The sequence below is a fragment of the Aulonocara sp. 'chitande type north' Nkhata Bay genome, linkage group LG20, assembly GCF_057382095.1.
Source record: "Aulonocara sp. 'chitande type north' Nkhata Bay isolate Kocher_YH1m ecotype deep benthic linkage group LG20, A_spYH_male_GT1.1, whole genome shotgun sequence".
Taxonomy (NCBI): domain Eukaryota; kingdom Metazoa; phylum Chordata; class Actinopteri; order Cichliformes; family Cichlidae; genus Aulonocara; species Aulonocara sp. 'chitande type north' Nkhata Bay.
In genome coordinates, this window is record NC_141363.1 from 13,972,140 (window position 1) to 13,999,080 (window position 26,941).

The 26,941-nt window shown below is 40.5% G+C and overlaps 2 protein-coding genes across 5 annotated transcripts in view; one reads left to right on the top strand and one right to left on the bottom strand.

Moving 5' to 3' along the window:
- LOC147305296 (carbohydrate sulfotransferase 11-like) lies at nt 1–20,895 on the top strand. 4 transcript variants are annotated; one of them, XM_086276152.1, is made up of 4 exons: nt 1–504; nt 17,243–17,322; nt 17,713–17,877; nt 17,999–20,895. In XM_086276152.1, the coding sequence occupies exons 1-4, from the start codon at nt 411–413 to the stop codon at nt 18,677–18,679; spliced, it is 1,020 nt and encodes a 339-aa protein (XP_086132278.1). In that variant the 5' UTR covers nt 1–410; the 3' UTR covers nt 18,680–20,895. The 4 variants fall into 4 exon arrangements, with proteins under 4 accessions (XP_086132278.1, XP_086132280.1, XP_086132279.1 ...); XM_086276154.1 differs by having other exon boundaries at nt 17,716–17,877; XM_086276153.1 differs by having other exon boundaries at nt 17,246–17,322; nt 17,999–20,894.
- The window catches only part of LOC147305297 (solute carrier family 41 member 1-like), a 39,522-nt gene continuing 33,428 nt past the window's right edge, over nt 20,848–26,941 (bottom strand). Inside the window, exon 11 of the mRNA XM_086276150.1 lies at nt 20,848–25,689. Coding sequence (XP_086132276.1) covers nt 25,516–25,689 — 174 coding nt within the window. The 3' untranslated portion in view covers nt 20,848–25,515. The remainder of the gene's footprint in view (nt 25,690–26,941) is intronic.

Consider the following 26,941-nt stretch of genomic DNA (forward strand, 5'->3'; position numbering starts at 1 on the left):
AGAAGTTTGTGTAGCTTCGACAAACTCTACACACCACAGGCGGGGGTAGCAAATAGAGCTAAGAAGAAACAGGACTGTTAATAACTTTTGGGGGGACTGTAATATCAACATGACATTATTTCCAATGTTATCTAAAGTGCCATTATAATTAATATTGTTGTTCTTGTTGTTGTTTTTTTTTTAAGTAGCGACCAGAGCGAAGTGGATTTATATCCTTGACGTTACAATTAACGGGTTTTATTACTGCGCTGTTGTTTCTCTCTGGTTGGGCGTTTGCTTCCCGTAATTAATGAATAGGTCCATATCGCTTTCAAGTGTCTCGTATCTGCCATCGGGCGGTCTCGCATGAACTGCGTAGAGGCAGCGAAGAGGGGGGGTCGGAGGCTCCGTCAGCAGAGCCGGGCTTCAGGATGAAGATGCCTCGGGGAGGACGCCTGTTTCTGGCGACGTGCCTCGGCTCGCTGTTCGTTCTCGTGCTGTACTTTCAGAGCATCACTAAACCAGGTAAGCCCACACATATATATTCCACTCACTGGGGAAACAGTGAGTGGGGTACTATTTAACGAACATTTTTTTTAATGTATTTAGATACGGCAAATAAAACTGTGTTCGATATATTGTGTGGTTATCACAAGGAAGGAGAAAGCAGAGGGTCCGCACTTTATTGACGTTAGCTAAGCTAGCTCTTCTTCTCATTCGCTGTCGTGGAAAATATACGCTGGTGTAACGAGTGAAAGAAACTACAGATAATTAGGCACACACACTGGATTTAGGGTTTAGGGCAAGTGAATGACTAATTAATAGCGAGGAAAATACAAGTTATAAAGCTCTTCGTGCTTTTTGGTCTTGTGGTCTTGCTAGAGTCTGCATCCTTTGCAGTCAATTTTGCAAAACTGTGAAGTTTTAACAGTGGCATAATGAAGCGTGAATAAGCTCACATGGAAAAGGTGTAAGGGTTTGAAAGCCCTCTGCCTTTGGAGAGAGACCCCCCCCCCCCCCCCCCCACACACACACACACACACACACACACGCACACACAATTATACATACATACATACACACACATATTCCTCCACCGTGACTCTACTCTCCTCCTTTTACCTCTACTCTCCTCTGCCTTTGTTTGCTGGGCAGCACAGAGAAAAAGGACTGCAGACATCCAGGGTGAGGAGTAGGGGGGTGAAAGAGATGTCCAGATGATGGATTTGTGCCTTGCCATGCATACTGAAGTGAAGCAGCACATGCGCTTAGAGAAGAGGAAGAACAAATATTTAAATTGGTTTGTCAAGGAGAGAAAAAGCAGCAGAGCACAGAAACCAGACAAATCAGCTGTAAGCGATATTTTTGTGCAAGAGGATTTTCCATCAGTCGGTGTGGGGATTTTTTGTTTTTTGTTTTTGTTGAACAGTATCCAGGGTAACACTGCACGTATTAAGGAAATGGCAAAAGAAATAATCACATGCACCCCCTGAATATCAAAAAACACACACCTGAAACAAAAAACAAAAAAGCTTGAAATCACATTTTATGGCTTTCAGTAGCAGACACACAGACCACATGTTGCCAACTCCACAAGCAGCACACTAAAGCACTTTCATTGACCTCCCCCTTCCATCTACAGATTATATACCCTTACTGGTTGACCCATTGAGGCTTGGCTGCATTAGAACCCGCTAGTAGCAAATGAAAACCACATGAAAAGCAGGTTGCAGCCACAATAAAGAAGACTAATTAACTGGATGTCAGCAGAACATCTACTGAGCGTGAATTTAAAAACCGAGATCCAAGCGTTGTTTAATTTACCTTTTTCTGAAATGAAACAGGGCACAATCTTTAGCATCTTTAGATACTTTTCAGCCTACTCCCTTTAGATATTCATAAGGTATTGCATTTTTCCATAGTTCAGATCTGTGGTTCGATCCAGAACTCGTTCCATAAGCCCTGGTGTCACGAAGGATTTTGTGATGAGTAACCTTAAAGAACTGTTTTTCCTGCAGATGCTTAAGTAGAGAAAAAAATGGATTTAAGACCTGAAAACGTGATGATTAACACAAATGTTGCAGACAGTTAATGGGATTTCCATTGTGGCTTTGGTACAGTTACACTGACCATAAAGTCGTGTGTCATGGTGTCCTGGATCATCCCCGTGATTTCTGACAGATCAGTTAATAGTTTTATCTTTGTGCTGGTTTCCATTTCAGTTCCTTGTCTGTGTATAGTTGTTTTTTTGTTTCAGTATGTGCTTGGTCTCCCTTTCAGTGTACAGCGTATGCCTGTTAAAAATGAAGGTTAGTTCCCTATAGGGATTTTCCACTGGTACCTTCTCGGCTTGACATAAAGCAGCTCAACTCAACATTTTCCATTACTATCAAGTACCACCTAATGTGTGTGTGTGTGTGTACCACCTAATGTGTGTGTGTGTTGTTGTTATAGCAACATGGTCAAAATACCAGTGATGTCATTTGTATGTGACACGAATGCCAAAACAATGGAGGACGTCGAGGTGAAGGTACCTGCTGCTCATTGGTGGCGTTTTGTCAGACTTTGATTTTTGTGAAGGACATGCCCTCATCATCACTGACTTTAATCATTGATTGAGACTAGCTAATCAGTGGCACGCATTCTGTTGATGCCACATTTTCATATCTGCTCAGATCACTTGGATCCCCAGTTGAGCACTACTAACAAAGTGCCTGTTACCAGGTACTACCAGCTCATGGAGAATGCTTAAAAGTTGAGTCGCGTCGAGTTAAGCTGACCTCAGCCAACCCTTCTTTCCTTAGTCCCCCCCCACCTTGTTACCTTGAATAAGTTTACCTGTGCCTTACTGTCCTTCTCAGTTGTGTAGGTGTTTAGTCTGCGTTAGGTTATCATTGTACTTCTTCTTTTTAAGTTTCTCTACTTGTGAATGTAGAGTTTTTTTGACAACGTCACGGTTACAAAAATCTGGACTTCAGATGTGTAGCAGCGGGTTGGGAAACAGCTTAAATATGTTAGCAGCTTTGCCCCGTAGTTAATTTGCCATGTTTCAAAGTTGTTCTGTTTTGTGACTTAATAATATGTATCGAAGAACAGATTTATTGGGAGTTCAACTGTGTGAAAATGTTGGATAATTGAGGTAAGACAGCAGAAGAAACACAAACAATTGTAAACAGCTAACAGAAAGCTAACTGAGTTTATCTGTACTGAAGCACAAAGTAACATACACCCAGTACTAGGGTTTAAAAGAATCAGTACTCATGTATTAATAGTAATTTGATACTAAAATGAATATTCAATTACGATATTAAATTGCAACCACTGCAGGCAGACTTGCACATGGCTTCTTTTTTCATTAACAGCTGAAGTAATTAACGTTCATGTACTGCAGGGGGAATTTAGAGAGGTAAAGCTTCCATTTTAGCAGGTTAAGCAAGCTTAACCTGGCCACACGTTAACATTAGCAGTTTATTAGCAATTACCTGTTAGCCACATTAGCCATCTGTTATCATTAAAGTAGGGGCTAGCAGTGTGTGAGTCGCAGATAGGATATTGAGCAGTGGCAGATACACTGGCCAGCCACTTGGCTGTTTGGGAGCAATAGAGTTCTGAGTGTGGAGAACTAATCCGAGCAAATAAAGAGTGAAATTGAGAATAGAGCAGTAGAATCGGATGGTTTCAGGTTTGAAGAGCAGAGCTGAGGATGTAAAGAGCTGAAAACTGAGGTTGAGCAGTGTGAACGCTGGATGCCGGGAGATGTGGACAAAATGATAAACTTTAACTCTTCTGTTTTTACAATAATTTCTTTGAATTTATTTATTATTTTGTTCAAGTTCAAGGTTCTTTATTTGTCACATGCATAGTTATACAAGTATAACACACAGTGAAATGTAGCCTGACACGCTCCTCGACATGTGCAAAAATTGGGGGGGGGGGGGGTGTAGAGGAAGAACATTATATATATATATATATACATACATATAGTATATATACTGGGTGAATGTGCAGTAGTAGCAGCAAGCAGGTGAATTCTGTACATTAATATGAATAGACATCTGACTATTTTACAGGATAGACAATATAAACATATTTAAAGTTAAAGGAATTGAAATGTACATTGTGCCTTGGTTTAGTGTCTGGAAGAGAGTCCTGTCTCAGTCAATTATAGATGATGTGAGCGGGCGGGTGTGTGTGTTTAGGGCACGGATGGCTTGGGGATAGAAGCTCCTCTTGAGTCTCTCTGTCCTTGCCCGGAAGATGCGGAACCTTCTACCAGATTGCAGAAGTTGGAACAGTTTGTTGCCAGGATGGGACGGGTCCTTCAGTATCTGCGCTGCTCTAGTCCGGCATCTCCTGGTGTAGGTGTCCTGAAGAGGGGGGAGAGCAATCCTGCAGCAGCGTTCTGCTGTACGGATCACTCTCTGGAGAGCTTTTTGGTCCTTCACACAGCTGTTCCCAAACCACGATGTCATGTTCTGTGTGAGGATGCTCTCCACAGCGCCTGTATAGAAAATCCTGAGGATCTTTGGAGAGACCCTGAACTTCCTCAGTTGTCGTAGGTGATGCAGGCGCTGCCTAGCCTTTTTGGTCTGGACCTGAATGTGGGCAGCCCATGTCAGGTCTGAGGAGATGTGGACACCAAGATACTTGAAGGACTGCACCCTCTCCACTGGAGCTCCATTGATGATGATGGGCTTGTAGTCTCTGTGCTGACCCCTTCTGAAGTCCACCACCAGCTCCTTGGTCTTGCTGACGTTCAGCTGGAGGTGGTTGTCCTGGCACCACGATGCCAGATTCTTCACTTCATCCATGTAGGCCGCCTCATCGTTGTTGGAGATGGCACCCAACACCACTGTGTCGTCAGCAAACTTCACAATGGTGTTGGAGCCATGGGTGGCCACACAGTCTGAAGTGTAGAGGGAGTAGAGCAGTGGCGAGAGGACACATCCCTGAGGTGCTCCTGTGTTGATGGTGATGCTGTTGGAGAAGCACCCGCCCACCCTCACCACCTGAGTTCTGCCAGTGAGGAAGTCCAACACCCATGCACACAGACGGCTGTTAAGTCCCAGATCCCTCAGCTTTGTGAACAGTCTGCAGGGCACTATTGTGTTAAACGCTGAACTGTAATCAATTGTAGCCAGCTATGACGTCAATTTTAAAATGCAGGTAGTGAGCGGTTCAGCCTTTTACAGTATGCGCTATGTTTTATTTATTTATTTTTTAAAGCTTCTTCGTTTTAACATTACTAATTCCATAATTAATCAAAGGTTCATTTGTAACTTGTCTATAATGCTCTTCTTCTCCAGTCAAAAAACCTATTTAGATGTGTTAATACATTTTACACTAGTGGTAGGTGGATCGATCCAAATATCGATTTTATAGACACCAAGTCGTCATCAGTATCGGATCGTTACTAGCCTGGTGAGATTGATTCTTTAAGTTCTGCTCTTATTTGCAATGCTGTGCTTTCGGCAAAGACGAAACAGCCTGGTCGCCGGACTCGCCGCTCCTGTGTCAGCGCAGGAGCGGCTGTGAGGAACCTTGGGGTCACTTTTATTAAAGTATTTGGGGTATTTGCTACAGCTGTGTAAAATACAATGCAGGTGCTTTTCTTTGTCCAGGTTTTATTTGTTTGATGTTTGAAAGTTCCTGAATAGATGCAGTTTGTCTGGCTGTTTGACATGTAACATTCTGAAATGGTAGCTGCTGTGTGATACCTTGGAATGAATTCTTTTGCAGAAATAAATCAATAAATCACCAATAATAGAGCAAAAGTGGGATGTCAGTCAGGAAACAAACCACACAACCAACAAGGAGCTTCTGTATTTAGCCTCACTATTTTTGCGTTTTCCCTTCGTTTTTGGAGCAGCTGATAACAGCACAGCTCTGAAAACACTTGCAGGCATGCGTTTTAACGTGAGACAATATGCCATTGATTATTATATAGATTATAGTTTTTAGTTGTAATGGTATATGATAACGATAATGGTATATGATTATAGACTTTCAACTTGTTTTCAGCTGGTTCTAAACAAAATTCTGGACCATAGCCACAGGAAATGCATTTACACACCAGGAGCATTTAACACACATTTTGACGAGATACTTAGTCTTAGATATTCTTTCTTGTATTTGACATCTGGATGTCCCCATCTGATTGTGATATCAGTGACAACAATGTGATCGGCTAGTAGAGCAGGGCGATATCACCAAAAATATTTATCACGATATACATTTGAAAATTTGCGATGACGATATAACTGACGATATAATTGACACTAGACAAAATACTTTACAATCCACAACTTTATTAGTACAAAAAAACCCATCAATGTATTTTCACTTAAACAAGCAGCTGTTTTTTATGTGCATTAAAGTTATATAAAAATGTAACAGTGCAAATGTAAATTCCTTGCAGACAGTTTAACCAAAAGGCATTTCCAGTGGAAACTGGCCGACATATCCTCAGCATAACCATGTTTAATATCCACAAAACTTAAAAAGAGGTTATACACACACAATACGGTAATATTATGTTGAAGCACAGTACGTATCACTCCGCGAGGCTCCTGCCTATGATAGCCGTAATGCTCCAACAATCCATCAAGCGGTGCGGCTTCGTAGCTTAGCAAAGTCGTACTAAAACATTTGACAGATTTCGAGCACCGTGTACCACATGAAATCGGATTATAAGGGGCACTGTCGATTTTCAGAAAAATCAAAGGATTGATTTTAAGTGTGCCGTATTTTCCAAAAAACACGGTAATAACGACGGCCCGCTAGCATGGTCTACCAAAAATAGTGCTTTGTCGTGTATCTGACGGACGAAAGCTAAACCAGTTCCACACCACTGAAGTTGCAGCATTTTTACAAACCAATTCTGGTTCATCCGTTTCATTCAACGATCCACTTTCGCTCTTCTCATTCTCTGTCGCCGCCATGCTTTTTCCACCATGTGCGTATGAAAACAAAGGTACTGCACATGCATGTTTTACCCATATTCTATCGCAATATTTAATTTTCTTATTGTTGCCCAACATTATTCACCGGTATTACCGTGAACGGTATGATATGGCCCAGCCCCATCGGCTAGTGACAAGATGATCGGATGGAGCACAGCGGCACCCATCAGCAGCGGCGTGCCTAAATTAGCTGGGGAGTTGTCTTAGCCTGTAGGAAGCTAACAGCAAAGTTTCATTTTGGAGGAATTTCTCCCTGACTTGATCACCAGGTTCTGTTTGCTGAAGTGTTTAATTTAACCAAAAACTGAGATCAAATGAGTTCTGATAATGATGCTTGATCTTGATGGTCTCACTATTCTTATGTTGTTTGTTTGCAGGTTTTTAGTTTGCTTACATAACCTGTTGCCACCAACTTAACTAACATTGTTTCACTACATCTGTCTCTGTGAGGTCCCCTCCACATGTGGCATGTGTGAGAGGAGAGGTGAAATGAGGTGTACTCAGAACAAAGAAAAAAAACAAGATGAAAAAAGAAAATGAAAGTAAAAGGCAGCCAGTCTAACAGAGTTGCGAAAAGACTATTTGTAATATATTTGTTGTTGTCCTTTTGTCATTTATTATCTTATTAATAAATTCAAGTTCCAGAAATTGATGCTGTCGGATTTATTTGCTTTTCTAGTTTTATTAAATTAGGAAATTAATTTTTAAGTCGAGTCTGATGCTGCCTTACACACAAAAGACTGATTCATTTATCACAGCAAAAGGCAGATACATTTGTTACCTTAAGCCAAGGTTATCATATCAAACCAAAGCTGGATCTGGATGGTGCCCTAATAAAACCAAGACTTACAAGTGACAGACTTCCTTGTGGGAGTAACCAGGTCTTAGCTGCAGTGGAAATCACTTCCAATAATAGTGTGACTGTTGGTGAAGGATTGGGTAATCAGTGTCAAACAGTGTGGACAGTTGTGTGTGGTTGGTGTTACTTCACTGTGGTGTTTTCGTCACATTAACAGCCTTTTGAATTCTGTAACACTTTGCCATCCCAGTACAAAAATAATACTTGATCTCTACAGCTGCATACAAGATTATTGCCAGGTCTGAGCGATATGGATAAAAGTCATCTTTTTTTTTTGTCATTTCAGTCAGTACTATACATTTGTATCATGATGAAGATTGAATCACTAAAATCACTACATCTGACAAACCTGAAGCTTCATTTTTGACTCCTAAGTGGGATTAGGAAAATATAAGGTGAATCTTGGTTTAAATATTTTCTATCAGAAACTGAACATGATAAATGTACTATAACACTGGACAAGAAAATGTAAATAAATACCATGGGTACGTATAATGAACTAAAATCTAAATTCTGGCAAATTCTGGCAAAAACTTAAATTATTACAAAAACTGCCTGTGAACTGCTGTCAAACTGTTTTAAATTGTTGGGAAATAATCCCACAAATTAAAAAACATTGATAATTTTCTGCAGTATCCTCAGGACAATTTCCATAAGGTGAACATAAACCAAAGTGACATATTTGCTGAATTCTCCATGGGAGAATCTACTAGAGATGGCACGATACCACTTTTTTATGTCCGATACCGATACCGATATCATAAATTTGGATATCTGCCGATACCGATATGAATCCGATATAGTGTTTTTTAATCAACAAAACTGTTTTTTAAAATATCTTGCTGCATTTTGCAAGTCTGCAAGTTCATACTCAAGTTTAAAACAACAACTACACTAAAGCTATTCTGTTATACCTGTATACAAAAAAAATATTTCATAGTTCAGCAATACTGATCAATCTAATAAACTTAGACCTACACCATCCTCCCTATTCTGGTATTTTAAAGAGTACTTAGCGTAAATATTAAGCAACCTAACTAATAGGGTTCCAACTCCCAGCAACAACAAAAATAAATAAATAAAAAATAGGGAACCACCCCTCACGCTCCACCTCATGATGCTTAATCAACGTAATCAACCTTAATTTGATGCAGTGTGAAAAAAAATGCACAGAAATCAATTATTTTTCAAGAAATATTAAATAGATTCAACATCTTTCTTCAACAAAATTGCAGACTGCACAGATGGTACCTTCCCAAAGGAAAATGTACTATAGCTTACTAGGGTATATATATTAGACTTAATAGTCACTATATACAGTAATTGACTTCTATTCATTTTACATCAAATTAAAACTTTGGGTGTCAGATAATTATTTATTAAAAGCTCGACATTTTAAATGAGAATAAGAAAGAAAAGTATGTCTTTGTGCCCCCTTTTCCCTGTTCATGCCCTATCGGCCCCCCTGGCTAAACTTTGCTAGATCCGCCCCTGCACAGTTACCAGCGTCAGCTACGTAGAAAAAGATCCTGGTGTAGAAAGTAATATTAAATAAATTGTAACAACAGCTTATCAAGCTTAAACGTGCTGCTGTTGTTCAGCCGCTGGTTTGCTCTTTCTGGCGCAAAGTGGACCAAAAACAAACAAGAGAGACTCATGACAGAAAAGCCGATCAGCTGATCATTAGCAGTTTCACGATTGAAGTAGCAGCCGGAGAGCGAGAGGCAGTCGCTCGTTAAGCTTAACGTGGGAATGCTTTACAAACATTCAGAGATGGACTTACACACTTGCTTTACTTCTCTCGGGATAACTTTGTCGGAGATGAAATGCCAGGTTGCTAGCGAAGCTCCAAATGCTATCCAGACCACCGACAGGTCCCGCATGCCACAGCTGCTCTATCACGTGATGCATACTGCTCCGACTGCTAACGTTCTGAGGTGAGTTACGGCGTGTTGCAAGTTTTGCGAGGTGCTTTCGTGATATTTAATGGATCGGATTACATTTTTTATTTTTCTCCGATATCCGATCCAGTAATTTAGGTCAGTATCGGACCGATACCGATACGTAATATCGGATCGGTCCATCTCTAGAATCTACTGAGGGCTCATGAAAGGCAGTATAGTCTCATTGAAGTGGGCGGTGACACTCATGCATGGGTCAGTTGTGTGACTTGTACATTATCTAAACACTCAAAGTCCTCATCAGGTTCCTTTTGATCCCCTGGGGTGTAATGTTCGATAACACTATGGCTAGAGTTTTCGTTCACATTCTCAGTTGTCATTTTGTCTTTTGTCTCGCTCACACTCCTGATGAACCAGTATGCAGCAGCCCAAACATTAGCACATTTGCTGCTGCCGACTGCTCCTCCAGTGCTCTGTCTTGTGTTTGTAAACCCAAAGACTTATTTCCAACTCTGTTCCAACCACATGACTCAAGAAAGTACAGTACAGTAGTCCCAGCAGCGACAGGAAGCATGGTGCATATAATTGTTGTGGTTCTATTGTCTGACTTCCTAAAACAACACCCTCGGTTGGGAGTTTAAGAAAGTAACACAAAGTCCTGTCCAGAGTGGTCTTATGAACTCATTTGCCCAAGTCATGTCATGTGTTACGCCATTAAATGCTCACTTAGTTAGGAATTTGACTGAAATGAGATTGTGATGTATATTACAAGAGGCTTAGTGTTGATGTTATGACTGACCCTTTGACATCAATGAATATATTGTGTGTCTAATTCTTGATCAGCAGTGAACTATGGTCAGGCAGTTTAGATTGACAACATACAGTGTCCATGCAGCCACTGCAGGGGGATGCTTGGACAACCAGGTGATTAATGTGAAGGGACACAAAATTTAATATGATATAATTTTTAAAGAAAATAAGCAATATTTAAGATACTTACTCTAGATTGCATTGGGTTGGCCTCTAGTAAAACTGTTAGGAACCTTGGGGTCACTTTTAGAAACATCCTCTCTCAGAGTGATGCTTGTTCCTACATTCATTACTTTGCTATTGTTATCAGGTTGGTCTAAAAGTTTCTGAAAAAGCCTTCAGTTGATCCAGAATGGAGCAGTGAGAGTACAGACAGGGAGTAGAAAGAGATCATATATCTCATATTTCTTCTCTTCATTGACTCCCTGTTGAATCCAGAATTGAATTTGAATTACTTGTGCTAACATACACGGTCTGGAATATCACTCAGTGAGCAATCTCACCAAGATCTGTTAGGCAGAGGAAGTCTATATTCATCATTCCACTTTAAAGTGTGAACAGTAAATTGGTTTGATTGGTTCCAGAAGCAACATTACCATTCCCACTTACATTTTACTGTTAGCTCTCCCCCAAAAGTCAAACAAAAAGATTTGTGACACTGTTGAAATTTCCCTGACGTAACCTGTTTCCACCCGGTCTTTTTGATCAAACACATCACTGTTTGTACAAGAATAGAATTGAATCTTTTGCCACTCGTTCTTCTTTCATGTGGCTGCTCTGACCCAGCTGAGCTGCCTCAGTATCACTATGCGAGTGTCCTTTGAGCATCTAAACATGTGTGTTGTCAAACCAGGAGCACATGTGTCACCTTTAAAAGTGCTTTGAACTGCTTCTGTCGCTGCGCTAATTTAAAAGGTTTTGTGCTCTTTCAGTTTGACACAGGAAACCATTTTCTTTCATCAGCATAAAATTTACAGTTTGGTCCAATTAAAAGATGCAAAGCATCATTTTGTGTGGCCAAGTCAGTCGTCCTGCCATAGTTAATATAGGGTTTTGATTTTTTGTCATGGGATTTGCTAGAATCATCATTTCTGAACATGAATATTTTCTCCGCTCACGGTGCTGTTTGCTCTGTGTTCACCCTCGCCGGTTTTATTCCACTTCATTTGCTGGACAGCTGTATGCAACTTTGCCTGCTGTAGGGTGGTAAAGCCTCTGTGTCTGTGTTCCCTAGCTATGGGAAACAATAGCAAACTGTCTGCTCAACAGTGATGTGCCCGTGGCATCTGAACAATATGAGCTGTTCTGATTTACGTTTTAAGTCTGGAGTGGACTGTTATAGCTGCCACCACACACAGGAAACTGAATTCACCGAATGCGAAAAAGCAAACTGTCAGCCATGACTGACAGAGTTTTGAAGGCTGTTTTGACAGCCATCATTGATGCCAAATCCTCTCTGGGTCTTGTGACAGTGATGGATTCCACATCAAAGCTCTAAACAGCATCATCAGGGCCCACTCTGTCATCTCACCCATGCACAGACTGTGGGGATTGTTTTTCACCTAAACATATTGTAGACAACCACTGTAAACCTTTGTCATTAAACACATATACAGACACAATCTTTGCATATCTATTCATACATGTAGCTTAATCAAATAAACTAAGTACACTCTTCATTTGCATGTGTGCACACCGCCACTTATCACTAGCCACTGACACTGATAACAGTGCAGCTGCTGTGACGCAACAAGTGATGTCTTTAAGGTCTCCAACAGAGCCAACAGCTCATTAGAGAGCACATCACACCATGTGCTACACCTGTTGGCAGTTTGTGCTGTGTTAGTATTGTAATGTAAAAGGTGTTAATATGGTTAATAAGGCTAGTGTCTTAAGTACATAAAGGTGAAGTTATTTATAGTCAGCTTAAACTGCATTGGTGCCATGTTTTTAGCTTTTTAGCGCTGATGTGTTTGTAACATTTAGATCTGTGTAAGAGACCGGAGTGCACTGGTCACATTGCAGAGGTTCACACAGGATTGGATTCTGTTTGTGGCAGCAGTGCGTGTACCCAAACCTTAAATTATGTTTTTTATGAACTGTTCGAGTTCATAAAAAACACAATGTCATCTTAGCGTCTGAACATTTTCTCAACAGTTGCATCAGGAGACAGAAAATTAGTTCAAACTGGAGCTGTACTGAAGTATGCCTGACTTTATCTGACATGTTTTACACAACTGTGCTACTCTGTAATTATGAATCAGATGTGTTCAGCTTCTTCTTGTGTAAGAATACTGACAAAGCCGAGCTGACGGTTGCTGGAGTTGGATGTCGAACGATGTGAGGTTTCACTGAAATTACTGGAACGTAAAAAAGACTTTTGAATGAACCGTGCTGAAACGCAGATGGGCAGAGGTGTAGAAACAATAAAGGCAGATGCATCGACAGACTGTTAGCTGCAGTGATGTCTCAGATAGATCAGTTCATTACTTGCTACATGTTGTTTCAGAGAAGATAAATTTCAAGCGAACCTCAAGTCTGACATCAGATTTTTCAGGTTTTTCAGGTGAAAAAGGATGTGATGACTTACAGGAACTGGTTAGTCAGTGCATCTGCTGAATGTTTGTAAGAGGTGTGCAAGTAAAAGTAAGAAGAATAAGAGTAAAATGGAAAGCGGCTGCCAGCTCGCTAGTGTCACTTAGTGTAAAACTACCAGATCTAGTTTGTGTAATCACCAACATCTGCAGTCTGTAGCACATGAATGTTGTGACACCGTGAATCGGACTCTGCCTGGTGACACGTTAGTCTTGATAATGCTGTAGTCTTTCCTGCCTTTGTCAGCTGCTGGTGAGCCAGACTTTTATTTACTTCACATAAAATACATTACATTTCCTCTTTCTTACAGCTCATGGAAACTAATAAAGATAGGCCTTCTTTTGAAGTGCAATTAAGCTGAATTATACACCCATGCAGTACAAGTGATGCAGCATAATTTTCTGTGCCTTGTATGCATTATGATCATAGAGGTGAAGAGGTTTCCAAAAGAGGAAGCAGCTTCTTTGCCAGTAAAGCAGGGTTGTGATTTGCCTTTGTAGAGTGGGGACAAAACTGCCATTATTCCAAGTCCCACAAGGGCTTTTTGCATGTAATGAGACTGGGGCCTCTTCTGCTCCTCTTCAGCTATGGGTATGTTGTCACTTCCTGATATGAGAGGAAGTGGTGGTTTTCTGGTGGAGTGTGATAGAACACTCTACACACACATACACATAAAAAAAGAAAAAAAGAAACTAAGCTTCACAATGATCAGAGCATAGTAACCACAGATGTATTCGTGGTCATGTGATGTATTATAAAATATCAAAAAAGTTGGCCTGATAGAGGAATTCGTGATTGAACAATTTAGAGCGGACCGTATACACCCATATTTAGAAGTTATGCAAGTAAAGTGTGTGTCATGTTGACTACAAACTTGACTTAGATATTGCAACTGTGCTTATCAGCTGCAAACCACAAAAACAAACTAATGTATTGAGGGAAATTATATTTTTTGGCTGCACAGATAGCAGTGACCGGGGTTTATCTGTTCACATCAATTTGGCAGTCAGTGAATATTAAGAGTCTGTCTTAATAATAGAAAAAGAATAAAGAAACAAATGCGTCCTTGGCACAAAGAGGAAATAAATAACAGCCCGAGTCCTGTGTTTGACAGGCTGGTGAATAGATTTCTGGGATCCACAATGATTTATACAACATGTCACGATTATCCATCGAGTAGCTCTTTAAACATTACACACTGACTGACTGACTCACAGCCTGTAGTCCAGCTAAAAGTTTTATAATTTGATATTCAAATATCTGACATTTCCAGTTCTGCCATGATAGTGATACCTTGACTGTGGATATCTGCTAAGTGTGTTTTTCTGAGTAGATATGTGAGCAGTGATCTAATACTAGTGTTGAACTATAATAGCTATGCTCCTTGCTCTGAGACCAGTAATCATTCAGGTGTGTGTAAGGCAGCGTCAGAGTCCACTGAATGTTGATTGCCTAGCATTTTTAAATAAATACAAAATTATTATAAAAATGTGATCTAAAAAAGGTGATATAAAAGGTCATGTGTGTTTTATTAAAATAATAAAACACATATTAACATTATTTAACTGAGTTATTTGCTGTTGTCTCACTTCAGCACAGTGTGAAGTGGGTTTTTAGTTTCCACATCCACGAGTCCACTTGGGCTTGTGTGACATAAATTTCATCATCAGACAGTGACTGTGTCTGTGTCAGCAACAGAGTGTAGGCTTGAGAGTGCCTATTGCATACTACTGCCATTTATGGCCATGCTAGTTTCCCCTTTCCCTGCTTTCAGTCTCACTGAGTGCATCTCCTCAGACACTTGTGTCATGTATTGAGTGGAGCTGATGATCCAGTTGTTGACATTGGATTGTGGCCTATATTTGCCATTTCCTGAGCTTTCCTCGTGACTTTGGCATGGATAGAAAACCCAAACATTTCATGTCCATGTAGCGTTTATGCTCAAAACAGACAGTAAACTATTAACAAACCCTCCACAAGTGTCTCTTGACCTACTTTCCAGCTTCCTGAGGAAGTGTCCTGGGTTTGCTGAAGGCTTATCTCCTTAATAATCGTGGACCTGTGCTGTAGACTGAGGGCTCATATGCCTTATGTATTTTAATTATAAATCTCTCGAAGTTGCTGTCTTATTTTAAAGCCTTAGTGTTTCACATCTACAGGATGCCACTTTGCAGTTAGTGTGACTTTTAGCCTGAGTGCTGACAAAAAAACATCTTTACTGGTTTAGACAAAATCATATCAGAAATGACATGTTCTTTCTTTTGGCCTGGTGTGGATTTTCGTTATGTATCCAGTGAGTCCAGGAAGACTTGATGTCTATCTGTGCGTGTTGCTGATGATGTGGCACAGATTACCCAGAGGAAGTGGAGGATTTTGATGGTTCATGTGAGCTCACGCAGAGAGGCTGTGCCCCAGGCAGAGGTTGTGTCTCCACAGCCTCTGCCTGCCTTGAGCTGAGATACGCCGTCTTCTTGTTGTGTGAGTGCACATTACACATTTGCTCTGTCACCATTTGTTCTCCTTTTTGTGTTTGCTTCTTCCTCAAAATGGAAGGAAGCAGTTATGATTTACAGCTTCGTGTCAATCTGGAACATGTGACAGTGTTTTTGTCAGACCAGAATGCACAGCTGATGGGTTTTTAAACATTTCAGAACAGCAGGGGTTCAATTTTATTTGTTTGATGTAGTTCAGTAGAAAAGAAGAGACACAGTAGGAGGGAAATGGCCTCCGTCTCCATCTGGATTCCATACTTACAGCCTAGCCATTCACCTTGCTGGTTAATATTCTTTCCATATGATGGTATGGAGACACCCCTCCCCCCAAAATGCTAAACTGCATAAAGCACACTTCCCACATCTACTTACCTCTGTCTTACTCTGGCGTTGTGCCTGATATAAAGCAGCCCTCTGCATCATTTAGCCATATGTGCAAAACAAATTTCTGTTCTCACTTTAGTGCCATTAGCTGCAGACCTAAACACTAACACTGTGTTTGCAGGGAGGGGGGGTGGAGGGTGGCATAGAGGAATGGAAGAAGAAGACAGATGTGTTTACAGAGGCTGAAGAAGGAGGAAGGGCACAAGTATCTAGACTCTCGCAGATCGTCCAGGTCAGCCTAACACCATTCGCGTCCACAGCTAACTGTTGTGTGTGTTTGTGAGCAGGTAAAGGTCTTCTTAAAGCAAAGAGAGGCTAAAAGAGATGTGTTAATAATGTAGGTGTTGGAGTTTTATAGAATCTACAGTATAAATGAATGGTGGGAGATCACATCATGACTGAACGGGACCAGCAGATGGGTGGAAAGTTGGCTCTGTCCGTAACTCCATTTGGACATCTTTACAGCGAAATTTAAACTTGTGCAAATATATGAGATGCTGTTTCTCATTAGTCACCTACATGCAGACTGAATTTTGAAAAAATAACAGTGAAGTGGTTACACTTAAATCAGTGGTTGTGGATATATGACACACCATGCAGCAGACTTGCTGCAGAACAACTCTGATCCATCAGAATGAATGCAGGACCTCTGGAGGTGTCCTGTGGTGCAGAGCGGGTCCTGTGGTTTATGGGGCAGGACCTTCATGGATTGGGTTTGTTCCAGTGCATTTATCAGAGCGGTGTATGGTGAGTTTGGAGTTTATAATCAAAGGCTTTGGCATTTTTTCTAGGCTTCATTGCTTATTTGGACAATTTTTGTTGCGTGGTGGAGCTAGGGGAGACCACAGCCTTGGGGAGTGTTAAGCAACATTAATGCACTTTTCAGTACTCATAGCCGTTAATGCTTTGAAGCGCTCACTGCTTTGTCCTCCTTTGTGACTCTGCAGAGGCAGAAATGAACGTCCTCCATTAAAATTCAGTCAGGAAATACTTTACTCAGATCACCCAAACGAGAGCTTTCACAGGTTGTTTCCACATACACTTCTACACAGTCATTCTTTGTTTTGCACCCAAATGAGTTTCCCCAATGCTGAATATTATTTAGTGCAGGTTTAAGGCACCACTGAATTACTGTCACTTTTCAGACCTGGGAGCAGAGACACTCTGGAGTATGTGATCAGCGAGATGATCAGTTTTGTCCACTTCACGTCTCAGAGGTTTCAGTGTCCATTTTAGTAAAACATGTTTGTTGTTTAAAAGCAGAAGCTGGTTTGAAGGCTGTCACCAGACCAGGGAAAAGCAGGACAAGTCCGCTGCAGACACTTTATAATGGAGACCAGGTGAGAACAATGGCACATATTGTCCCACCACACACACAATCGCACACACATAGTGTGACTTGAGGGCTACAGCTAGTAGGTAGCAAGTTTCACTTTCACTGTACAGACTGTACCAACTGCAACATCTAAAGCTCAGTACTTAACACACTGTAGTATTAAACATAATGCAAAATGAACACTTAGGCTCAGGCTTCCAGTCTCTGACGAGATGCTGCATTTAGTTAAATCACTTTAAATTTGTATCAAGCTGCTTATTAACATTCAAACATTCAAAAATCCTTGAAGGAATTAAACTCTGTACTGACAGCTGGCCTTCAGCAGTTTTTAAAAGGCTTTTGTTGAAAGTTGTTTGTGCCTCTTTTTCTCTCTCTGCATCGTCCTCATCACAAGCAGCTGGAGCTGTTGGCAGCTCACAAGTCCCTCCAAGGCCGCAGGGAGCTGCTGGAGCAGGCATGTCTGAGCCACACGAGGAAGCGCCGCGTGCTCTCGCCCGAGGATCTCAAACACCTCATTGTTGACGACATGCATGGCCTTATTTACTGCTATGTACCCAAGGTTGGTAAGCACGTACAGATGAAATGAAAGAGGTTTGAGAGAATGTGAGCGGATTGGATGATGATAGAGGGAGACAGGTGCATGTTTTTATTTCACAGGTGTTTCCTTTTCTGACTTGCAGGTAGCCTGCACTAACTGGAAGCGTGTCCTCATGGTCCTCACCAGCGACGGCCGCTACACCGACCCCCTCGCCATCCCCGCTAATGAGGCCCACGTCGCAGGTAACCTCCGCACGCTTTCGGAGTTCTCGGTCGCGGAGATCAACCAGCGCCTTCGCAGCTACCTCAAGTTCATCTTTGTGCGGGAGCCCTTTGAGCGGCTGGTGTCAGCCTACAGAAACAAATTCACGCGCAGGTACAACACTGCCTTCCACAAACGCTACGGAACTAAAATCATCCGCCGGCACAGGCCCAACGCCAAGCCGGAAGCCCTCGAGAAAGGAGATGATGTGACTTTCCCTGAGTTTGTCCAGTATCTTGTGGACCCTCGGACGCAACGGGAGGAACCTTTCAACGAGCACTGGGAGCGGGTGCACTCCCTCTGCCACCCCTGCCTGATCCACTACGACGTGGTGGGGAAATACGAGACTCTGGAGCCCGATGCTCAGGCCGTGCTCAGATTGGCCGGAGTGGAGGGGATGCTTCAATTTCCAACGTCCGGCAAGACGACCAGGACAGACGGCCACATGGCGGGGCGTTACTTTAAGCACATCAGTCCTTTCTTTCAGAAAAAACTGTTCAATCTGTATCGCATGGACTTCATGCTCTTCAACTACTCCACACCAGAGTATCTCAGGACTTGATGAGCATCACTTGTCCTTTCAGGCACTTTTGTGTCGCTCCCTGCCTCGGAGTGGTCCACCACAAGCAGAGACTTGACACTGGGACTCTCCAAGGAAAACAGTTAACGGCTGTGGAGAGTGACTGGATTTTCTGGTTTCAGTAAGTGAAACTAAAAACTGCCTAAGAAGACAGATGGTGTGTGTGCTGTGATCTACTGAGTGAGGATGGAGTTTGTCTTTAGCACAGCAGACTGCAGGTGACACATCATCTCTTTACAAACAGATCCTTTTTGTGTTTGTTGCAATTTCTTGCCAAAGTTTTGCTTCATCAAAATTAGCAAGCCTTGCTTTGACTTTAGTTTGAGTGTTGTAGAGCTGGTGAAATGTGCCTCATCAGCATTTTTCTGCAGCTCTCGCTACAGATTTCTTTTCTTTGTTTTTGCATCTTCTGAGAGGTAGTGAGCCAGAAATGAAACTTGAGAAGAGCAGGTTCTCTTCTCACAGGTAAATGTGCTGACTGTGAAACTGAGCACAGTGTTGCCGTCTCTTAGGAAGGCTTTTATTTATGTCAGTATTTATTGTTTTGGAGAGCAAGGATGTCGGGCTCATTTTTTTTTCCCAGAGGAAATGATTTTCTTTTCTTAAAGAACAAAAAGCTTTTCCCTTTCAGAGTCAATATCTTTTTGCCATGTCAGCTTTTGCACATTAACCGATGCTATACCAGGAAACCGTCAGAGCGTACCACATCAGCCTCCTGCTTTAAAACTGCACAAATCTCGCAGCTCTCGTTCACACCGGCTCCCACAGATCCCAGAGTGATTTCCAGTCGTAGACGCTCCCTCATTCCAGTAAAAGTGTGTTGCCGTCCCTCATCTATCATGTGCCTGTATTTAGCTCTGAGCAGGTAGGCTGAACAAACAACCACATAGCTGTGGTCAGGGCTGCGTCCAGCCCAGGACTAGCCCTGGTCAGAGCTCCCCTTGTTGGGCTGTAGGCAAGCACACCAAGGTTTAATCCAACTACGGTCACCGAACAGGCCTCGTTCAGTAAATATGATCAATACACTGTTTGACCTTCATTAACTCTTTGAAGACAAAATATGCATTTAAGATGGACTTGAAATATTTGCCAAAGATAAAAATAACTTGTTTAAAATTCATATTACCTCAGATATTTCCTTGCAAGCACTATAAGTGAGAGACAGTTTGTATACCCATACATATCTTTTTATATCCCAGCGTCCACTTAAATTATAGGAAGATTAGATTATGCTTTAAAAATAACTCCCAAAGGCATTTCAAGGTGCCTTTAACCAACAATAATTGGGCACAAGATAAGAGATTTGGATCTCTCTTAGACGAATAAACTGAAATCAAACCAAACAGTGCTTTGATTCCTTACAATAATCTGAATATCTCAGTGCTACAGTTTATCAAGATTAAGAGCTGGGATTACTTAGTCTTTGTAGATATTTGAGACATGATCTCAAAACAACAGATGCGAACGTTTCCATAAAAAACACACCCACAGTTTGCTCAGTGTACACTGAAGCTTTGGCTGTTTATTCTTATCTGCACATCCTTCTGTTTCTTTTATAAAGTATGTTTAATTTAGTCAGACACGTGCCAACCTTTATTATTTTCCTGTAATTACGCTTTGAAAAGTGCAATATTAGTACGTGTTAAAAGTTGTCTTTATTCAACCCTTAATTTTGTGCCATATTTTATTTTTCTATTCCAGCCATGGATTACAGGGTGTTCCTTTCCAATGCTTTCCTGCATAGCAGTTTGTAATTTAAGTCGTAATTTGTAAGAAGCTGCAACTTGGCAAAACCTGATTACACACTTTATTTTTTTCTTCTGTTTTATGATCTACTGCACAAAATGTATGTTTCACCTTTTAATTTAGAATCTGCTAAGTTTTCATCTCAGATGCCCTGACGCTGCTGTGTGGGACACAGCTAGCCAAAGAAAACCATTTTCTGTAGAAATGTTCTTTGAGTCAGATCTTTGTCATGGTGAGTCATTGTGAAACGGCAAACAGAGCACAATCTGAAAGAATCTCTCATGCACTTGTGACACCAAGCTGTGAATCTGATAACTGAAGTGCACTTGCTGATGTGATAGTGAATGACTGGTTACCTTGAAGTTTTAAAAAAAATATAAACCCACAATGACAGCGCTGTGTGTGTCTGCTTTATTATTATGACAGTTGTCCTATAGTTGAACGCCATTTGAACACAGCTGTGCAGAAACTATATTTTGTGTGGTTTTTTTGCAACTCGTGCAAAAATCACTGTTCGTGCATTCTTTACACTTTCAGCAGTAGGAATAGTAAAACTGCCCCAAACTTTAAAAACCATACACATGCTGGAGTAGCAGGACTTTTTTTTTTTCTTATTTGTATGATAATGCCACAGACAATCGGAAATTAGTCTGTTAGTTTTTTATTAAAATAGAACTGTTCATAGCCACAAAGTCACATTAACACTCACCAACAATTTTGCTTTAATCTCCAGACACATAAGACAGCACAGTGTAGGTATGGAAGCTTGAAGAACTGAACACAGCAAGATTAGAAAATAAAGGCGCTTTAAAAAGGCCCTAACGTCATAACGTGGCAGTGTCAACACTGAAGTACAGTACAAGCTCTGACAAAGGTAAAGGAAAAGACAAAGAACTGTTGCAACATTTAAATACAGATTGAGATGCTTGTAGACGAGATTTTAGTTACAACATGGTTGACATTTTTGCTTTCAAGGCAACTTCAGACTACTAATAAAACACAGTGCAAGTTTGCAGTCAGATGTTTTTGTTCCAGTTGCACTCCATACTGTCCAGTAGGGCTGGATGATACACTAAAAAAAGAAATGAATAAAATACAGGTTTGCTTTCTTGCAAAAAGCTAGATGCAAAGACTGACCACTCTCAATTAAAAGCCATTTAGCAGTGAGCTAAGTTGAGCTAATAGCTAGCAGGTATATTATATTAGCAGTTAATGTTCGTTTTCATTGTTTATAACTTGTAGATTTTTAGGCCTCACTCACACAAGCCTAGAGACTAGTGGACAACCCTGTCTTCCCAGTTTCACTACCACCTGTCGAATAGTTTTTAAAAGTCAGCATCTTCTGGACAATTTGCTGAAGACCGCAGCAATCTGCTCGTGACTAAAGCAATTTCAAGGAGGTTTTTGGTGCAGTACCATATATCTTTCTGCAATCATTTTCATGCTAGTGACTGCACACAATACAGAGAAACCAGTTGCCAGTCGAATGCACGCTGCCCTGGTCTCTAGGCCCTTATGAAATGAGCTGAGCAAGCAACCTCACAGTGACTTCTCACAGCAATTCACAACTGATCAGAGAATACATGTTTGGTTGTTGCCAGATGGTTGCAGACTGTGTGACTAGGTCCTTAGGTTATGTTAGTGCTAAGATAAATAGTTATCACTCTAAAGTTTAAAGCAAACAAGTATTTAGCTATCTTTAACAATTAGCTAAACTGCTACCATTGCTTCACTTTAAAGGTTTAGCTGTAATTAGCAGGTGCTAGCTTACCTAAGCCAGTTAAACTTATTCTATACCTTACACATATAGCTCTATTGAGCTATACATATAAGTATAGCTCAATAGGGAGCTATACAAGCATAAAGTTATGCTAGTTTTAAGGTACAGAGTGTTTCACTATTTAAAGTTCATATTACGGTGATTGCCTTTGACATAGATAAATAGTTATTTTTTTCCATTTTACAGTTTAAGCATTTAACTGGGATAAAAGGCAGCACTGTGATCAAGTTATCGCCATCACTAGAACTTGGGTCCATGTTTATAAAATTACCAAATTAAATGCTCAAGTAATGTTCCCATGTTTTTATCTGTGATTGTTCTCTTTAAACCATTTGGTGTAGTGGTCTGCAGGTATGCGAGACTCCACTTTGGATCAGAGCATTTTGTAGTTACAGGGTGACCCTCAAGTGAGGCCCCATGCAAATACCCTCTAATTTGTTATAACCTGGCAGACATCACGCCACCTACGGTAGACTACAAGAACATCATTTTATATGTCGTCCATGTGAACATGAATGAAGCGGGGGGACTACTACAACAACTCTGGCTTTACCAGCAACATCCATTTATTGGCCTTCTTATCCAAATATTTTACTCTTTTACATTTTTAGAAATGGCAGTTGAAAATAATAATTTATTAAAACACTAAACTTTTCCTTTTAACAGTTTTAAATTAAATGTGCGTCTAATTTGGATCACTGTCAAAAATTCAAACAGCAGACAATCCACAGTCAAACAAACATAATAGTCTAAAGAACTAATTTCCTAAAACTGTCATATTAACCTTAATCGTTATGCGAATGACAAATTTTAAATTATATCATCCAGCCCCTTCACCCACACTGGTTACGACTCACTTGTGTGCTGGTACAACACAATCTTAGCTGTGGTCTAAAATCTCACAGTATCACAGTTAATACACTAATCTCAGATGACTAACCTGGAATTCAAGTAGTACACGTCTATTGTTCTTATGCACCTAGTGCTTAACAGTGTTACAATAAAAGCTTTTAGCAAAGACCTATTAACACTGCAGTACCTCACATAAATGTTCACTGAGAAGACAGGTTGTTGACAGAAACACATTTATGTCTGAGGTTTACTCGAAAAGTGCATGCACGTGAAAAATGAGAAACTCTCCTTGTGTTTAATGAGTGCATGTACACACACATTCGTGTTTCAGTGTTATTTTGAAACATCATGTAAACTCAAACAGAAAGACAAGGACATAGTTTGGGCCAGTCTGATTTAGTCACCCAAATGCTGTCATGAACTTTTACCGATTCTATCTTTTATGTTTTATTGAACATTTGAATGTGCAAAGTCTGAATATAAAGCAGCTTAAACATGAATTTAACTGTTACATTCACGTAACAGTTAAATTCATGTGAATGTTTTATTAAAAAAGGGCACAGTGAACACAGGCAGAATGTGACACCAGATGCAAATTATACCAGCGTGGATTAAACGTGTCCACAAGAGTGGGATATTTCTGAACTCTGCTATTTTGGAGTTTTAAGACAAGACAAAGAAAATCAAGGATATCAAGACAGACTATGACCAAGAACTGGGGTTAAAGGTAAGTTTTGGATTTGGTCAAGAGCTGAGCTAAAACCTTAAAGTCCAATATGTGCAAAGACTTTCCATAACAGACAAAATAAGTATGCACTCACTGCTGTAATGATGAGGTCTTCTGGTTCTGAAAAAAATCACTATGAATAGTAAGGCTTTGTTGACCCTCCATTAAAGGGATGTAATATCAAGTAGTGAGAGAATTCCAGAGGCAGCTGTCTGGTTTTTTTAAAATCATCAAGTGGCAGCACAAAGTTCACAACTATCAAAATATTGCAGAACGCTTTCTGAACATTGAGATCGTGACGCACAAGGTGAGAGGTGCACACACATTTTCACACTTCAGTGTTTAGAAACACATTTTTAACAATTTCTAGTATGATGTGAAATCTGAACAACAATCTCCTTTCTCGTAATCATTAGCTTATTGACCTAATGTGCACGCTAATGATACTGTACATTTATCTAGTGAATGTCCAACAAGAAGCTCTACATAATCTGAACATTAGATATTCAGGAGAGCGCTGTGCATCGTGGACAAGAGAAAAAAAAGATTTACAGATGTCAAACATTTAACAGTTATTATTTCTGTCCGTCCATCTGTCTCAGTATCTCAACATTATAAATCTGCACAAAGACTGGTGTCTATTTTGATTGTTAGAATCCTTATAAAGTACATTCTGTGGATTATGATAGAGATAAGAAGATTATCATGAGAACATTCCCCATTATTTTATATTCCAGTTAGTGCAGCAGTCCCCAACCTTTTTGGTGCCACGGACCCGTTTAGTGTCAGACAAGGTTTTCACGGATCGGCCTTTAAGGTGTCGCGGATAAATACAACAAAATAAAATAATATGACCAAGACAAAAACCGTGGTAAGTATAATAATAAACGCGAATTCACTGTGTAATTGTGTAACTTTATTAGCAGCATCCTTCTGAAATGGGCCAACAACATTGAGAGTAACATCCTCTTCTCTGCCCCTTAATGCTCTCTGGTCGCTATGGTAACGCATAAATATTTCTTTGAAAATAAGTCTCACAATTAAAACATGGGAAAAGACCCAGGGACACTGAGTTAACGATACATTTCACACCTGAGCCTCAACTCACGTGGCCCGTACCGAACGATTCCAGTCGGTGGCCCGGGGGTTGGGGACTGCTGAGTTAGTGTATGACATATGTCATTTATACGGTGACATATATCATCTTCTCCATCCTCCAAAATCAATGCATAGTGCAGTGCACCCAAAGACGGGCTGCTTTAAGTCTGTTCTATCCCTTAGATTTAAAAAGACAAAACAAAACCTTGCTGTCATGCCACTATGATAAGTTGCTACATATTCCACGCAGGGTAACCACATAAGGACCAAGAAACAGAGGAATCATAGTCAACATTAATTCAAAATGAAGGACATCATTTTGGCTAGGCAAAAAAAAAAAAAGATTGATTGGTTGCTAGGCTTAAAGTGGATGTGTCCAAGCAGAATAACCTATCCAGATGAATGGATGTAAATGGGTGGATGTCACCAGTGCTGTACCTCCCATCAGTGTAAAGGTTTGAATTGTGACAAATACGGATTTCTCAGGCGCAGTGGGAAAGATCCAAAAATGCTTTATTGTCCAATCAAAAGCATTTTTGTTAATGTAACAAAAATCGGGTTCAATACGATGGTGGCAGGCTAAGAGTTCAGTTCTTAATGGAAAAAAAAATCAGTTTATAGACCCAGGCTTTGAACCACTGACACGCAGCGGAAACAGAGAGCCAGGAAACCAGTGCCGAGCAGGTCTCCCAGGGCAGTCAGGTACGGGATGGAGAAGTTGTCAGGGTCCAGACTCCGTCTCCACATCAAACGGACAATTAGGTCAGCAACATAAAGGAGGATAGCCACCTGAAGAGAGAAGACAACTGGGCTGTGAGTGTCAAAATGAGTACTTGTAAAGTTAGCTTCTTTTCTAACTATTAGCTGCCAGTAATGGACAAATAATCTAATGATATACATGATTTAAACAGCTAAAAGGAAAAGATGGGCGGTTGAAAGTATGGCTAAAGGAATGAAGTTGGTGAATGTAATGGCCCAACTGTCGAAACTGAAAGACCTGTTGTAACAGTATAGTAATATTTAGCAACTGAAAATAAAATGATGGGGAATTTGAATAGTTTTCTAAAGGTTGTCTGTGAAGGTTCTCAGTCATCCAGGTCAGTCTAAGGAGCTTGGAAAGAAAAGCTTCTTGAAGAATTTAAAGAAGTCCAGAGGCTTTTCTTAGACTTTTCTAAAGGTTAAGGGAAAGTTGTAAAAATGGCTAATAGTTAAAGTATGGTTAAATCTGTCCCTAAAACAATGGTTGAAATGAGGAAATGTCAGCGAATAGTAAAGCAAATGATTTAAATAGTAACTGTAACATTATTAAGATTAAGAGAATAAACAATGGTTCAAGTATTAAATGTTAGCTCAAGCTGTTGGACAAAAAAAAATGGTTTGAGGTAATTAAATGAGATTTTTAACTGCACATCATCAACTGCTGGAACAGAAAGTAACTGAATAATCAGTTAGTGATCCAGTTGCCTAGGTGGTCCTCTAAACCATTTACTATCAAGTTATATGCCAATCAGTGCTTCCCTGGAACTTGTGAAAAGTGTATCCCAGGTCCTGATCACTTCCCATCACTAACGCTTATGTCATGCGTAGTTCCTTTTAGTTGCCCAATGTCATTCTCCATCTGTGGTCTCTGTTTGGCGCTTTGCTTCTAGTTCAGATGCAGCTTACAGTTTTTTCTGATTGCTTAAGCACATTTTTTGTAACTATTGGCTAATTTTGCAAAACTCTTCACACAAATAAGAAAACCTGTCACCCAATAATCAAAACATTGTAGTTCTCTTGCAAAAGCAAACACAGCTAGATTAACTCTTCACACCTTCGTAAAAATGGTGTTTCCGTATCAAACAGTACACACAAGCCATCATCTACTAAGCACACAATGCGCCAACTGCACACTGATGGTATGAATACAAAACACATCTGGCTTTTGCTTTCTCTGTGCACAAGGTAGGCTATGTCAGTTTGAGCTCATACTTCTGTCATAGATCCATAAGCATAGAGGGATCCAAACTTCAAGTACTGGTGTTTATTCAAACACATCAAA